The 16,852-nt window shown below is 40.9% G+C and overlaps 1 protein-coding gene across 3 annotated transcripts in view; it reads right to left on the bottom strand.

Moving 5' to 3' along the window:
* The window catches only part of TMEM156 (transmembrane protein 156), a 50,413-nt gene that overhangs the window by 6,921 nt on the left and 26,640 nt on the right, over window positions 1–16,852 (bottom strand). The window contains exons 5-6 of one of the 3 annotated variants that reach the window (XM_060188213.1): window positions 8,382–8,484; window positions 3,805–4,392 (exon numbers count right to left, since the gene is read on the bottom strand). In XM_060188213.1, the coding sequence (XP_060044196.1) occupies window positions 8,399–8,484 (86 nt within the window). In that variant the 3' untranslated portion in view covers window positions 3,805–4,392; window positions 8,382–8,398. Of the gene's footprint in view, window positions 1–3,804; window positions 4,393–8,381; window positions 8,485–16,852 lie in introns of those variants that run through there. The other 2 variants (XM_007522802.2, XM_060188212.1) reach the window with 2 other exon arrangements.

Genomic DNA, 16,852 nt, shown 5'->3' with positions numbered 1-16,852 from the left:
CAGAAAAAAAAACATTGTGAGAGCTCTGGGGAAGGCATCCCAGAGACAGAGCACAGGACTTGCCTACTTGAGGCCCCAGGTTTGATCCCTAGGATTTCATATGCTTGAGTAGAGCAGTACTCTGATATCCCCCCTCTCTTTCTCTCTTTCATAAAATAAACATGTATTTTTTTATTGCATAAAAGGAATGCCATGTGACCTTGAACAATTTGCTTAACCTGTCTTTGCCTTAATCATCTATAAATATATGTGATTATGACAATACTTACCTCCTAAGCTTGTGAGATGAATGAATTAGCTAGTAATTGCTAAATGCTTGAAACAGTGGCTGTTGCAACACTATTCTTATTAACTCCTTCCCAACTCCTACCCCAAACTTGAGCTATTTTGGTGGTGGTTATAGGAGCCATAACTGCCCTAAAGCACCTGAAATATTATCAGATATATCTTGTCTAAGACAAAAGAAGTTTCTCCTTAAATGCACACAGCTAAAAACTAGGCTTAGGAATGGTAAATAACCACCCCAACCCATATGTTTCCCTAGAGCAAACCACTTCCTTTCCAAACATGAGTTTCATGTAAAGGGAGAAATAAACATTTTAAGATAACTGGGAAGAATCAAGGCTCCATAAAAGGTTATAAACTGATGCTTGCCTTTACCAGATGCCAAATCCCTGAAAAGACTGTTTATGAGACAAGTTTTTTAAATACACAAAGCAAATTGTCAGTTTGGGGGAAAAAAAAAATCTAGGTCACTATCTTCTAATAAGCATTGCAGAGAAGGAAGAGCAGTGATTTACACCAAATGGGGATTAAAATGAGAAGAAACAAAAAAGCCAGCTCACTCCCCTGGGCAAAGTTGACCTTTTCTTATCCCCATTCTGCCACTGATGAGCTCTGTGATAAGACCTTGAGTGAAATCTTCAAACTCTAGGGGCTTCAGTTTCCTCAACTGTAAAATGAGGAAGCTCAGCCAAATGATCTCTAAAATTTCTCACAGTTTAGACATACTATGACCTTATGAGAGAAAATAGATATCAGGCATTATACCCAGCAGGCAGCAGTAGCCAAAGCTGAAAGCTTAAGCAGACTACGTATATATACTCACAGCTCACAGAAGCAAACAAAAGTCTGGAGAAGCAGGCTCGGCACTTGGGCAATGTGGTAGGCAGAAGGGAGAGTACTAGGGAGTCTAGAAGCAAGAATAACTAAATTCAGTTGCTGGTGGAGTTGGGCAGTAGCGCAGGAGGTTAAGCGCAGGTGGCGTGAAGTGCAAAGACGCTTAAGAATCTCTGTTCGAGCCACCAGCTCCCCACCTGCAGGGGAGTTGCTTCACAGGTGGTAAAGCAGGTCTACAAATGTCTATCTTTTTCTCCCCCTCTCTGTCTTCCCCTCCTCTCTCTATTTCTCTCTGTCCTATCTAACAATGACAACATCAGTAACAACAATAATAACTACAACAATTAAAAAAAGAAGGGCAACAAAAGGGAAAATAAATATTTTTTTTTTAATTCAGTTGCTGGGATAAATAAGCACTACTCATTTCTCCCACCTCAAGTCATTGTGCCTATATATCAAAATCCTGAGATAAGTCAAATTGGTCTAGCTCAGATCATATATCACCCCTTGTGACTAAGAACCTTGATTTCTAGTCCCACTGAAATGTCATCTACAGGCCCAGGGAAGTGAGGCTGCTGGTAGAGCCAAGGTATGCATGCCTGAGGCTCCCAGATCAACCCTTGGTGCTCTGACATCCATTTTGTTCTCTCTCTCATGTGATGCTCTCTGTCCACATGAAACAAGATACATTCCAGACAAATCAACATGAAAAACATTTTCATTTAGTGAAAAATTACATCATTCAATAAGCAAGAGGTATTTTCTTTCCTTCTTCTCTTTTTGTGTCTTCTTTTTTTAGTTGTCATCTTCTTGTCCTTCAGATTGCAGAAAGTTCTAAACCACTTTGTACTAAAGGAGAAAGAGGATTTTTATTTATTTATTTATTCCCTTTTGTTGCCCTTATTGTTTTATTGTTGTAGTTATTGTTGTTGTTGTTGATGATGTCATTGTTGTTGGATAGGACAGAGAAAAATTGAGAGAGGAGGGGAAGACAGAGGGAGAGAGAAAGACAGACACCTGCAGACCTGCTTCACCGCCTGTGAAGCAACTCCCTTGCAAGTGAGGAGCCAGGGGCTCGAACCAGGATCCTTATGCTGGTCCTTGCGCTTTGTGCCATGTGTGCTTAACCCGCTGAGCTACCGCCCATCTCCCTACAAAGGGTGATATATCTTTAAGATATATCTTTCAGTGGTCATGTCTCTTGGTGAGTCTTTTTTTTTATTTATTTATTTTTGTTTACTTGATAGAACAGAGAGAAATTGTGAAGGAGATAGAGAAGGGGAGAGAGAACTGCAACATTGCTTTACTGCTAAAAAAGCTTTTCTACTTGCAGATGGGGACCAGGGATTTGAACCTGGGTCCTTAGACATTGTAATGTGTGCACCCAACTGGGTACACTACCTTCTGGCCCCTAGGTGAATCTGTCTTCCTGTTGTGAAGAGTAAGTAAAACTTTACATTGCACATGCCTGGTGTATAGTAAAGGCTCAATAAGTAGTTCTCTCTCCAACAAAGATTTATTAAGAGTTGACTGTGTGTGTGTTAACATCATCCTAGCTACTAAAGCAGAATGCCTCTATAAGAAACAGATATTAATAGTCACATAAATTATGGTAAATAACATATAAAAATAGTTATGAAGATTGAGAAAGTGGATACTTGAGAAATATGATCTATCTAAAGAGACCAGGAAAAGACACCCTCCAGCTCCTGCTCAAAGATAGCTTCTTAAAAAACATATGCTAGGGAGTCGGGCTGTAGCGCAGCGGGTTAAGGGCAGGTGGCGCTAAGCTCAAGGACCGGCATCAGGATACCGGTTCGAGCCCCCCAGCTCCCCACCTGCAGGCAGGTCCCTTCACAGGCGGCAAAGCAGATCTGTAGGTGTCTGTCTTTCTCTCCCCCTCTCTGTCTTCCCCTCCTCTCTCCATTTCTCTCTGTCCTATCCAACAACAACGACATCAATAATAACTACAACAATAAAACAAGGGCAACAAAAGGGAATAAATAAAAAAATAAAAAATAAAAACATACGCTATTACCCTCAAAGAGAAATGATCTTATGGGCCTGTGAATTCTCAGCAGAAGTATGAAGGCATAACTAATATTTATTTTGTTCTATTATGTCTAGTGTTATATTTCATGGTAAGCAAGTCCTGTCTCCTCTATCAGTCTGGAAACTTGCTGCGGGCTGGCAGCAGACCTACATCTCTGAATGCTTCACATTATCTGTTAATTTCTATTCTTTAATAAGTGCAATTAGTTTCCAGAAAGTTGCCACAACTTGACAGGTCTTGAAGTTTAATTTATGCTGTTTGTTAGGCCACGTTCCCATTGATTTCCAAGTCATGTATCTGAACATAATTTGTGATGTACAATGGAACAGTGGTTTAGCTCCTCCGAAACTGTATATTATCCAGACCTTTAAGAGTATGACACCCCTAGACCCCTAGACCCCTGCTAAACAATTCCAGACCTGAACATGACTCCAAGAAACATAGATCAAAACAAGTGAGACTGGTAAAATTTCATTTGTCAAGTCTTCAATCTCTAAATTTTGCAATTAGAAACTCAGTTTCAGATCTAGCACCCCCTCCCTGCCCCAATCTACATGGAAAAAACCTTTGTGTATTGAGATATTTATTCTTGGTAGATTGCTTAATATTAACTCTGACTCTGCAATTAAACTCTGAAAGTCTACTTAGACATAAGCACTTTTAAACCATATAACTATAATGCTAAGAGGTTAAGTTCTACTTTAAATCTGGGAAAGAATTCCTATAAGTTTAATGTTAAAAGCTGCCCTCTTGTCTAACATGTTTTTATTCTAAGTAATAACTAGAATTATTCTTGATCAATGATAGCTATAAAAAAATAGGAAGGTTAAAAGAACTAAAGCAAACTTTTTCTGTTAGATTTGAATATTCAAGTGTTTCATGTAAATCCATTTTATTTTCTTTGCAGATTGATTTGAATCACCCCAGTTCCAAAAGAAGGCAAAATTTGTAAATGTAAACAAATGTATAAACAAACAACCTACACTCTCTCAGGTAATTTGTCAAATAGAAACAATCTATCTGTATTGGAAAGCACATCATGTCTGAAGCTGTATGTGAGTCAATGAAAGAAAGTATTTTCTTCCCGGGCTCTACTGTTTGGTTCCTCTATCTTGGGACCACTGCAAGCTGTGCTGTGATTGGCACATGCCGAAAATAGATAGTCTTTTGCTGTTTCCATAGATTTCATCAGTTTGTATTCCATGACTCATAATGGCTTCCTGTGGAAACAACAACAGAAATAACCAACTCATTCCTGTACTCTCATTGGGACAAATGAGTGCTGTTGAATGAGTTTTCATCAACCAATCATCATTCCTACGGTTTGTTATTGTGTATACTCAGCTCAACTCAAACTTTTAGCAATGTAGGGGTCAGGAGACAGCTCCTCAAGCAGATCACACACTTAATCTTGAGCAAGGGCTTGTGGTTAAGCCCCCAGCCACCACAAAGGAGCATAATGCAAAAGAAATAGCAGTGGAATGGTGTCTCTCATTTTCTCTGTTTCTCCCTCACTCTCTATTTAAAAAAGAAAAAAAAATTCACTGAAATTGGTGGAACCATGCAGGTACAAAGCACCAGTGTGTGTGTGTGTGGGGGGGATCCTTAGTGGGGGAAAAAAAGTGGCCAATTTAGCCCCAAATAAAATTAGAAATACTCTTGAAAAGGGCCTAATTTTCCAGAGATAGTTAAAAGGATGACTTAAAGACTAAGCATAAAACAAATACTATTCACTCAAAAAAATATATCACCCAAATAAAACTGGTGTGCAACAAGTTTAAAGTCACATGTTAAAATTGTGTCTTCCAAAACAACAAGGGCAACAAAAGGGAAAATAAATAAATATAAAAAAATTTAAAAATAATAAAATTTTGTCTTCCAAATTAATACTTAAGAGAAAGGAGAAATGGAGTAGGTGAATCAGGTAAAGGGGTCAATTGTAAGATGGAGGTATTTAATGAACTGTTACAGGAACTTAATGTTGAATATACAGACATTGATTGTACAGTATCATGTTATTCAATTTGTGTATGCCACTAGTTTTCTGTGAACATCTGGATTAACGGCTACCAAGTATTATGAAAAGTAAATGACTTAGCCTATCATCACCAAGCGCAATAAAAGATACTAATAAATACAAGTTTCTCTTCTCTTCCCTGTTATACTCCCCTACAACAGCTATCCCTAGTGTCTTTAACATAACAGGTACTTAATAAATATCTGATGAGTGATGAAAAAAATTCTAAAATGCTTATTTTAGAATTTTTAGAATCCAACCTTTGTTGGATTCAAATAAATGGAAATCAATGTGTGTTAATCCAAATTACCAGGCAATAAATTTAGAGAATTCTTTTTTCAGCAACTGAGGGTCAGAGGATAGTTCTATTTTATAAATGTGCATCCTCTGTTGGGCCAGGTGGTGATGCATTGGATTAAGTGCACATAGTACAAAGTGTAAGGATCTGATTGGAGTCGCTGGCTCTCCACCTCCAGGGGCGTAGCTTCACAAGCAATGAAGCAAGTCTACAGGTGTCTAATTTTCTTTTCCCTTTCCTCTCTCTTTCTCTCTCTCTCTTTATTTTTTTAATTTATCTTTATTTATTGGATAGAGGCAGCCGGAAATTGAGAGGGATATGGGTGATAGAGAGGTAGAGAAACAGAGAGACACCTACAGTGCTGCTTTACCCACAAAGCTTTCCCCCCACAGGTGGGGAGTAGGGGCTCAAATCTGGGTTCTTGTGCATTGTAACATGTGTGCTTAACCAGCTGCACCACCACCACCCCTCTCAATTTCTCTCTGTCCTATCCAAAAATCAGAAAAAAAAAAAAAAAAAAAAGCTGCAGGAGCAGTGGATTCGTAGTGGAGGCACTGAGCCCCAGCAATAACCCTAGAGGCAAAAAAGTACATCCTCTGAGGGGAGTTGGCACAGCAGGTTAAGCGCACATAATGCAAGGACCCACTCCCCACCTGTAAGGAAAATGCTTCACAAGCAGAGAAGCAAGTCTGCAGGAGTCTGTCTCCCTCTCTCTCTCTCTCTCTCTCTTTACATTTTTTTCACTGCTCCCATCACCAAAGTTCTCTGTCCCTCTCCCCATCCCCACAGATACCCACTATGGCTCTCTCACACTCCCGGTTTGTTGTTGTTGTATCACATTTGTATGCTCAATTGTCTATATTCCACATGAGTGAAATCATTCTGTAGTTGTTCTTCACCTCCTTACTTCCTTCACTGAGCATAATCTTCTCTAATCCCGTCCATTTTATCCCAAAGGACACAATCTCTCTCTCTCCCTCTCTATCTCTCCCTCCTCTCTCAATTTCTTTCTGTCCTAGTCAATAAAATGGAAAAAATGGCCACCAGGAGTAGTGGATTTGTAGTGCAGCCACCAAGCCCCAGCGATAACCCTGAGACAAAAATAAACAAACAAACAAATTTACATCCTCTCAAGTCAGGCCCTGTTTCTTTTACCAGAGAAGGAAAAAGGAAGGACATTCCGAAGTTGTACTAGGTGTATGAGTGGCTTAGAAAGAAAGTGAAGGCAGAGAGTTAAAAATGAATAAAAATGTGCATTAGCCATCTTTTCCAGAATGGCCCACATGCTTCTTTAGCATATGCTTTTTCATAGTTCTGATTAAAATTTAAAATATCTGGGGGAAAAAAAGCCTATGAGAAATACTTTGGAAGAGTAAGGGGGAGGAGCCTTTGACAGTGAAATAAAAATTACTCATGTGAGTCATATGAATACAGAAGGAAGAGGAGGAGAAATAATCATGTAATCATGGGACGTATACTTAATGGAGTACTACTCAGCAATTTAAAAAGACTGTAGTGTGTACTTCGGGACAAAATGGATGGAACTAGAGGTGATTAGGCTTAATGAAGTAAGGAAGGAATTGAAGGACAGCTACCATATTCATTCATATGTGGAATATAGAGAATCAAAACAGGGGCCAGGCTTGGCACACTTGATTAAGTGCACACATTACAATGCATAAGGACCCAGGTTCAAGTTCCTGGTCCCCACCTGCAAGAGGAAAACTTTACAAGTGGTGAAGCAGGGCTACAGGTGTCTTTCTCTTGTCTTTTCCCTCTCCATCTCTCCCTCCCCTCTAAAATTTTCTCTTTGTCTCTATCTAATAAATAAATAAAATAAATACTTTAAAAAAGAGAATTGAGGAGGGCCAGACAGTAGTGCAGTGGGTTAAACGCATGTAGTGCCAAGTACAAGGGCCTGTGTAAGGATCCCAGTTCAAGTCCCCAGCTTCCCACCTGCAGGGGGGGTCGCTTCACAAGTGGTGAAGCAGTTCTGCAGGCATCTTTCTCTCGCCCTCTCTGTCTTCCCATCCTCACTCGATTTCTCTCTGTCCTATCCAGCAGCAACAATAACAACAACAACAAGGGCAACAAACATGGGGAAGATGGACTCCAGGAGCAGTGGATTTGTAGTGCAGGCACAAAGCCCATTGATAACCCTAAAAAAGGTAAAAAGAGAGAGGAAGAGAGAGGGAGAGAGAGAGAGAGAGAGAGAGTGAGAGAGAGAGAGAGAGGACGAGAGAGAGAGACAGTCAGTCAACCCAAATCTAAGACCTTGGAAGAACTATGGTAATTATCGCTGGTGAGGCCACAGATCTTAGGGGCTGGGAGTAGTGTAGACCTATACTCCTATTATCTTGGAATCATTATTAAATCACTAATAAAAAATAACAATATAAAATAAATTTCTGTCCTCTCTTTTTTCATATGGTGACTAAAACAACAGTTGGCCTGCTAGAATTATAGCTCAACAACAATGACATCAATAACAACAATAATAATAACCACAACAAGGGCAAAAAAAAAAAAAGGAGGAAAAAATAGCCTCCAGGAGCAGTGGATTCATGGTGCAGGCACTGAGCCCCAGCAATAACCCTGGAGGCAAAAAAAAAAAAATTATGGCTCAACTATAGGAACGGTGTCAAAAGTAGAGCACATGTCTCAGGATTAATGCGCCTCGACAGCCTGAGACATTCATTTACCAGCACTTTTTAGCCCTTGGGAAAAATATTGATTTCATTTCATGCCATTCAACAGATATGAGCTGAGTTTGCAAGTTCATCGTTCTACCTGTCAGGTAGAAAAGCAGTTCAGAGAAATGTTGACTTGTTTGGATCCATTCACATTTATGATAAATAAGGATAAGTGGTCAAGGAAGCTGAGTCATCACTCACCAGGTATGCTGACCTTGCTAAAGCTCCACAGAAGTAACTTCCAGTTCTGGGATCTGAGGGAGTACTCCCTTAACTTGGATTAAGGGCAGTCTCCGGGCAGTGTCTGTAACGTAAAAAGGAGAAGTGTTCCAATGTATATCGAGTCAATAGCAATGCAAAAGCACAGTATTTTCTAATGTAGTAAGAGAGCCACAGTCTGTTTAGATTTTGGCAGTTTCCACCACAAAAGTTCTGGGTACCTTTAATTCATTTCTCTCAACACAATTTTCTTTTCTTTCTATTTTTTTTCTTTTCTTCTTTTCTTTTTTAGCCAGCTCTGGTTGATGGTGGTGCAGGGGACTGAACCTAGGACTTTGGAGCCTCAGACTTGAGTCTCTGTATAATTATGATGCTCTCCACCCCTGTCCTTTCCTTGGTAGACACCAACCACACACACTCAAAGTGTTTATTCCAAATGAAATCAAACAATTTTCTTTTGCCTCCAGGGTTATCATTGGGGCTCAGTGCCTACACTACAAATTCATGGCTCCTGGAGGCCATTTTTTCCATTTTGTTGCCCTTGTTGTTTATCATTCTTATTGTTGTTGTTAATATTGTTGTTATTGCTGTCATTGTTGTTGGATAGGACAGGGAGAAATCAAGAGAGGAAAGGAAGACAGAGAGGGGAAAAGAAAGATAAACACCTGCAGACCTGCTTCACCACTTGTGAAGCGACACCCCTGCAGGTGAGGAGCCAGGGCTCGAACCGGAATCCTTCCACTGGTCCTTGCGCTTTGCGCCATGTGTACTTAACCCACTGTGTTACCACCTGGCCCCCAGAACACGATCTTTTTAACTCCTCCTTCCATATTACTAGAGTAGTGTCCCATTTTCCATTTAATAATTTTAAATATTTTATGTACTTATTTATCTGGCATAGAGACAGAGATAAATTCAGAGGGAAGGGAAGAGCTGAGCAGTCTTGTACCTATTTAAGAGCACATGTTACAATGCTCAAGGACCCAGGTTCAAGACCTCACCTGCAGGGAAGTAGTGCCGCAGTTGTCTCTCATTCAATTACCCTCTCCGTCCCTTCCTCCCCTCTCTGTCTCTATCCAACAAATGCTTTTTAAAAAGAGAGGGAAGGAAGCCGGGTGGTACTGCACCTGGTTGAGAGCACATGATACAATGTGCAAGGACTGGGGTTCAAGCCTCTGGTCCCCACCTGCAGGGGGAAGCTTCCTGAGTGGTGAAGCAATGCTGCAGGTGTCCCTCTCCCTCTCTATATCCCCCTTCCTCTCCATTTCTGCCTGTCTCTAGCAAATAAACAAAAAATTTTTTAAAACTTTAAAAATATGAAGAGAGGGATGGCTCCCTACCTGTAGGGGAGTCGCTTCACAGGTGGTGAAGCAGGTCTGCAGGTGTCTATCTTTCTCTCTCTCTGTCTTCCCCTCCTCTCTCCATTTCTCTCTGTCCTATCCAGCAACAACAAGATCAATAACAGCAACAATAATAGCTACAACAATAAAAAAAAAATCAAGGGCAACAAAAGGAAATTTTTTTAAAAAAGAGGGGAGGGGATAGAGAAAGGGAGAGGGAGAGAGAAATATGTTCATGAAGTTTCTCTACTGTGAGTAGGGATCAAGGGCTTGAACTTGAATCCTTCAACACTGCAATGTGTGAATTCTAGCAGATGCGCCACTGCCTGATCCATTTTTAAAATATTTTTATTTTATTTTTTAAATTTTAAAAAATATTTATTTATTTATTCCCTTTTGTTGCCTTTGTTGTTTTATCATTGTAATTATTATGTTATTGACGTTGTTGGATAGGACAGAGAGAGATGGAGAGAGGAGGGGAAATTAGAGAGGGGAAGAGAAAGATAGACACCTGCAGACCTGCTTCACTGCCTATGAAATGACTCCCCTGCAGATGGAGAGCCAGGGGCTCAAACCAGGATCCTTACGCCGAGTCCTTGCACTGTGCGCCACCTGCACTTAACCTGCTGCACTACCACCCGACTCCCTTTTTAATATTTTTAAAGTGGTGCCGGGGGAAAAAAAAAACCAGGGCTTCACACATTTTTTTTTTAAAGGACAAGTACCCAAAGTAACTCTTTGGTGTGATAGTGCATTATCTCCTGTTTTTCTTAGTATCCAAAGTCCTATAACTTATGCTTGTAACAAAACTTCTGAAAAGTTGATAAAATAATAAGTTATCTATCATTTTAACACCTTCAGAATAGCTAAAAATGGGTAAAAAATTTTCCAGTTCTACACTGGGAAATTGAATTTCTCTCAACTAATATTAATTCACTGGTACTAGCTGAAGCAGCAGAAGCAGTCAGAAATATTTTTAAGACTTTACTGAAGTCTTTTCATGAATTTCTCCAATTCCTGAAGCAAACATTTCTTTGACTTTTTTTTTCAAGAGCCTCAAAAGCACCTAAAAGACTCAGAAGAACCCTGGAATGAGCTTTGCCCTGGCTGAATCCAGTGAGCAAAATGATTTCCAGCAATGAAAACTCTGATTAAAAACAAAGCTCTGTGCCCTGTGTTTTCAAATAAAGCCCCTGCCACACTATCCAAGACAAAAATCCAGGCTTTCCTCTAACTTCCCTTTTTCTTTGTTCCAGATTTCTACCACTTTTCAAACATGCTTTATATCTTGACATCTGATTTCTCACCTCAATTCATCCTTCCAAAGTAGTTTTTTATTCCTACCGAGGTAACAGAAACTCACAAGGTGTTCTCTTCACTTTGTTCCTGGTGAATTCTGTGTCAAAGATAAGGTACAGCTCCCGCAGTGAAAGCACATCTAAAACCTCTAGCCTAGTCAGATTCTCTCCACCACTAAGGCTAAGGGAATTTGCCCCATCCGTTTTTGATATTCTTCTCTGTTCGGTCTTTTCTCAACTATTAAATTGGAAAGCCCAAACCAACTCAAAACAAAGCGTAAAAAGGATGTAGGAGTAGTCTGACCCTCTGTGACCTCTCCTCCCAGTAGTGAATCTGTCCAATTTTGTTGCATGTTTGTCTGTCTCCTTTTGTACAAAGAGTACATTTCAAGCACTGTTATAATCCCTAGAGCCCACCTTGAAGCATGACACATAATAGATACTCAATAAGTATGTGTTGAATGACTGAAAGAAGGTCAGAAGTTCCTCCACATCTGCCATTAGCAGCCATGACAGAAAAGTACTCAATGCGTGAATAGTAGACTCTTATTCTGCCTACAGCTTCTTCACAGCTCTGGATTTCCTCCTGTAACAGAGTCACTTTTCTGCATTTTGATCTGTTCCTGTGACCAAGCAGATGGCTGAAACCTTTACTGTTTTATAACCCAGTCCTGAATTTGAGTCAAAAATATGATGCTTCATTTTTCTTAATAAAAGCACTGTCAGGTTTTATAAGCTGTTGCCATTAGCTGGATCACACAATGGGCTTTTCTACGTGCATTGCCATGCAGCAGACTGCAGGCCTGGAGGAAGGCAGTTGACCAGGTGAGGTCACCTGCATGAGGCCTCCGTGTGGCCTTGTGGGAGGAGACAGCACTTGGTTCAAAGTCTGGACATTGAGTACAGACGCATGAACTGCAAAGACTATTTCCTGTAACTTTGATAAAGTTAATGCGACTGGGGAGCCGGGCGGTAGCGCAGCGGGTTAAGCGCAGGTGGCGCTAAGCGCAAGGACTGGCATGAGGATCCCGGTTCGAACCCCAGCTCCCCACCTGCAGGGGAGTCGCTTCACAGGCGGTGAAGTAGATCTGCAGGTGTCTTTCTCTCCTCCTCTCTGTCTTCCCCTCCTCTCTCCATTTCTCTCTGTCCTATCCAACAACAACGACATCAACTGCAACAACAATAAAAAAAAAAAAAAAAAGACAACAAGGGCAACAAAAGGGAAGATAAATAGATAAAATTACAAAAAAAATTCTTTAAAAAAAATTTAAAAAATATATTTAAAAAAAAAGTTAATGTGACTAAAAAAGGGAAAAGAATTGGCAATGGACCGATAAACTTGTGTTGCCGCACTCTTGAAAAGTAGAGAGGAGGGCAACGGCACACCTGGTGAGTACACACATTCCCATACGCAAGGACCAGTCCCCACCTTCAGGGGTGGGGGGTTTCAGGAGCAATGGGACAGTGCTGCAGGTATCTCTTTCTCCCTCCCTCCCTCTCTATTTCTCTCTGTCTCTATCAGAAAAACAAATTTAAAAAAGAAAGAAAAATAGAACCACCAAGCACAAAAAGAAATCTATTTTTTACCAGTTGTTTTTTTTTTTTTTTCCACCAGACCACTTCTCAGCTCTGGCTTATGGTGGTACTGGGACTTTTGATTCCTCAAGAATGAAGGTCTTTCTGCATAACCATTATGCTATGTCCCTAACCCATACCAACATCTTTTTAAACTTACTTGAGGGATCTGCTCAGAATTTAGTAGGATCTGCATGTCTTCTGCTGGGGGTGAGGGGTGGGGCAGGGGTATGAGCAGATAATCTCGGGAATGATGACCCTCATTTGTATTCTCAGGACTTAAAGTCAGGCATCATGGTGTGTGTGTGCATGTGCATGTGTGTGTGTAAAAATGGCTAAACTTACTCACACCCACAAAATAACTGATTTCCTCACAAGAGTCACTGCAAAAATGAAAGAACGTAAGTGTAATCTTCACAGATGACTTCAGTCAAAACAAGTGTGGACATTTTCAGATGTTTCAGTGATTTTTACCCACTGCTCTAATCAGACTTTAAAAAAATGTTTCAGTGTTTTGTTCTTATTGTCAGAGGAATGCAGAAATTCAATATTGCTAGGTTCTATTCCGACCTTCTTCGTAAAACACAAAAGCACTCGCACTTTTGTGCAAGTCCAAGACAGCTACTAGTCTTTTAGGGCTAATAGACCCAATTACAGCAGCTTAAAATAGATTTCCATTATTCAAGGTGCCAACTCCCCACTATGTTCAAAACCTCATCTGCTATTATTAAGTGATCCTATAACTATTCATCTGCTCCAAATCTGGGCAATGTAAAAATCAAATGAGGGGAGCCGGGCGGTAGTGCAGTGGGCTAAGCGCACGTGGCGCAAAGCGCAAGAACGGGTATAAGGATCCCGGTTCGAGCCCCCGGCTCCCCACCTGCAGGAGAGTTGCTTCACAGGCAGTGAAGTAGGTCTGCAAGTATCTATCTTTCTCTCCTCATTCTGCCTTCCTCTCCTCTCTCCATTTCTCTCTATCCTATCTAACGACGACATCAATAACAACAACAATAAAAAACAACAAGAGCAACAAAAGGGAAAATAAATAAATATAAAAAGTGAAACGAGCATGAGACAATAAATGACTTCAAAACTATGTAGGATTGACAGTCAAGGGGGCTGAAGCAGAGTTGTGGGGTAGGGAAGTACTCCTTAAACAGCCAGCTGCCAATATTCTGAGCCATTGTTCAGCTCCCCATTTATTCACATGGCAGCTATCGTTAGCAGCCTACGAAATGAAGCTGATGAAGTGTTTGTCCATTCCCCTTTCATTATTTTGGATAGACATTTACGAAAACTTATAGAGGACTGGGAGACAATTCAGCTCACCTAGTACAGCACACACTTTGCCATACACAAGGAGCCAGGTTCAAGGACCTGAATACCAGTGGAAATATATGCATGAGGGCAGGAGCTGATAACATAGTGGTTATGCAAAGAGACTGTCTTGCCTGAGGTTCCAAGGTCCCAGGTTCAATCCCCCACACCACCATAAACCAGAGCTGAGTAGTATTCTGGTTAAAAAAAAGAAAGAAAGAAATATATGTATGGGAGGGTCTTTCATCAGTGGTACAGCAGTCCTGTAGTATTTCTCCCTTTCTCTCTTTTATTTATTTACTTTATTATTTTTATTGGGGGATTAATGTTTTATAGTCGACAGTAAATACAGTAGTTTGTACATGCATAACATTAATCAGTTTTCCACATAACAATACAATCCTCACTAGGTCCTCTGTCATCCTGTTTCAGGACCCGAACTCTTTGTCCCTCTCTCTCTTTATCTCTCAGTCTCTCATCCTCTATCTTAAAAAAAAAAAAAAAAAGTTAACCAGTAGAAGTTGGGATGCATTGGATCAACCTTCCCGTGAGTGCATCCCGTGAGTACCCATTCATTGGGGAAACTGACGATCCTTCCAAGCCGACTGAATCGACATGGATCCCAGTCACTTTCAAAGCCAGCAACAAGCAGCAACCTGACGCTGTTGACTGGCTACGGAAGAAGGGCAAACGCTAGAAGAAGTGGAATTATACAGGAACAGAAGCCCCAATAATATCCCTGGCAGTGAGAAGGGGAGTTTTCTGAAAGGTCTTTTGTGGCTGGGGAGACAGCATAATGATTATACAAAAACTTACATGCCTGAGGCTCTAAGGTCCCAGGATCAGTCTCCAGCACCATCATAAGCTAGAGCTGAGCAATGCTCTGGTCTGTCTCTCTTTCTCTCTCTCTCCATCTCTTTCTCTCCCTTTCTTTTCTGTATCTCTCTCATTAAAATAAATAAATTTCTTTTTATTTATTTTTCCCTTTTGTTGCCCTTGTTGTTTTTTATTGTTGTTGTAGTTATTATTGTTGTAGTAATTGATATCGTCATCGTTAGATAGGACAGAGAGAAATGGAGAGAGGAGGGGCAGACAGAGAGGGGGAGAGAAAGATAGACACCTACAGACCTGCTTCACCACCTGTGAAGCGACTCCCCTGCAGGTGAGGAGCCAGGGGCTTGAACTGGGATCCTTAAGCCAGTCCTTGCGCTTTCTGCCACATGCGCTTAACCGGCTGTGCTACCGCCTGACTCCCATAAAAATTTTTAAAAAGAAGTCTTTTTGAGACAATGACAAAGCCTTTTTTCTCAACATAGTAAATGCAGTTATTATTAGTCAAATATTTGTGTCATCCCCTCTGTATGCCCTTATATGCACTGTGCTATGAGCAGTGGATGCAGAAATGAGTATTGTCAGATGAAGTCCCTGACCTTTGGAGTTAACTAGTTCAAGAGACAACCATCAATCAAATGTTAACATGAAAAATATAAAATAGCAGCAGTGGTCATTGCCAGAGTGAGATCTGGAATGGTCAGAGGATGTATAATGAGGGAAGTTGATCTCACCTAGGAGGTGTGAGACAGACAACTAGCTTGAAGAAGTTAGCTAGCATCAGACTGACAGGGACCCAGCGATCGATCATACAAGTTCCTGTGCTAAATATGGCTATACAAGGGCCCGGGGATAGATAGACGTGGTCAGTAGTTAATTGTACTTACACATCTTTTCAAATTGGAAAGCTACTCTCTGCCCTAACACAGATTTCAAGGTCTAGTCTACACTTTGGCACCATGCTTCCAGACAATGTTTCTAGCCAACCTTCATGTTAGCTATCAAGCTCAAGCAAAAATTACTGAAGCCCCAGGCTCCTAGAAACATACCCCAAATTAGATAGCCTACTATCTTTCCACCCTAGGATCCCAATTCTTTCAAATTGTTGGGGTTTTGTTGTTGTTGTTGTTTGTTTGTTTTGTTTTTTGCCTCCAGGGTTCTCACTGGGCTCAGTACCTGCACTATGAATCCACTGCTCCTGGTGGCCATTTTTCCACTTTGTTGTTGCTGTTGGATAGAACAGAGAGAAGCTGAGGGGGGGGATATAGAGAGGGAGAGAAAGATAGAGATCTGCAGACCTGCTTCACTGCTTGTGAAGCAACCCCGCTACAAGTGGGGAGCTGGGGGGCTCAAACTGGGATCCTAGCTTAGTTCCTTAAGTTTCATACTATGTGCGCTTAACCCATCACCACCCGGCCCCCAGGGTCACTATTCTTATCTACTCTATTCCTACTTTTTGGTCCCTGTTTATTAAACATTTGGTCCTGCTTTATATCTTACTTTCAGCCACCAAATTCCAGATGTTATTATGATCCCATCCTGACCTCCCTAGGCAGATGACCTCACTAATGAGTCACAGAACCTCACTTCTCCAGAGCCCTACCCAACTAGGGAAAGATAGAGATAGGCTGGGGGTATGGATCCATCTGCCAACATTTGTGTTCAGCAGAGAAGCAATTACAGAATCCAGAAATCCTTTCTTTAGTGCCCCAAAAAGATTTTGGTCCATATTCACGGGGGGGGGGGGGACTTAGGGGGAGATAACCAGAGGGCTCTAAGGCCCAATTCCACTGGGACTCAGAACTTTTGTTTCAAGGGAACTTTGTTTTTGTACTATCACTGAAAAGGAAAAAAAAAAAATCTGGAGAATACCTGAGCAAGTCAGGCATTGTTTCACTTATCTGAAAGGGAAGACAAAAAAAAGGACAATAGGATAATTTCACTTACAAGTGGAATATAGAAAATTGAAACCCACGAACTTGACAAAAAGGAAAAAAGTATAGTCAACCCACAGCTATGATCATGAGAGAACTATGGTGGTTACCACTGTGGAAAGGAGGGGGACAGAACTTTGGTAGTGGGCGTGGTGTGA

Source organism: Erinaceus europaeus, chromosome 3, assembly GCF_950295315.1.
Source record: "Erinaceus europaeus chromosome 3, mEriEur2.1, whole genome shotgun sequence".
Taxonomy (NCBI): domain Eukaryota; kingdom Metazoa; phylum Chordata; class Mammalia; order Eulipotyphla; family Erinaceidae; genus Erinaceus; species Erinaceus europaeus.
The sequence above is the reverse complement of the archived record's forward strand: the minus strand, read 5'-3'. Positions and strand labels throughout refer to the sequence as shown.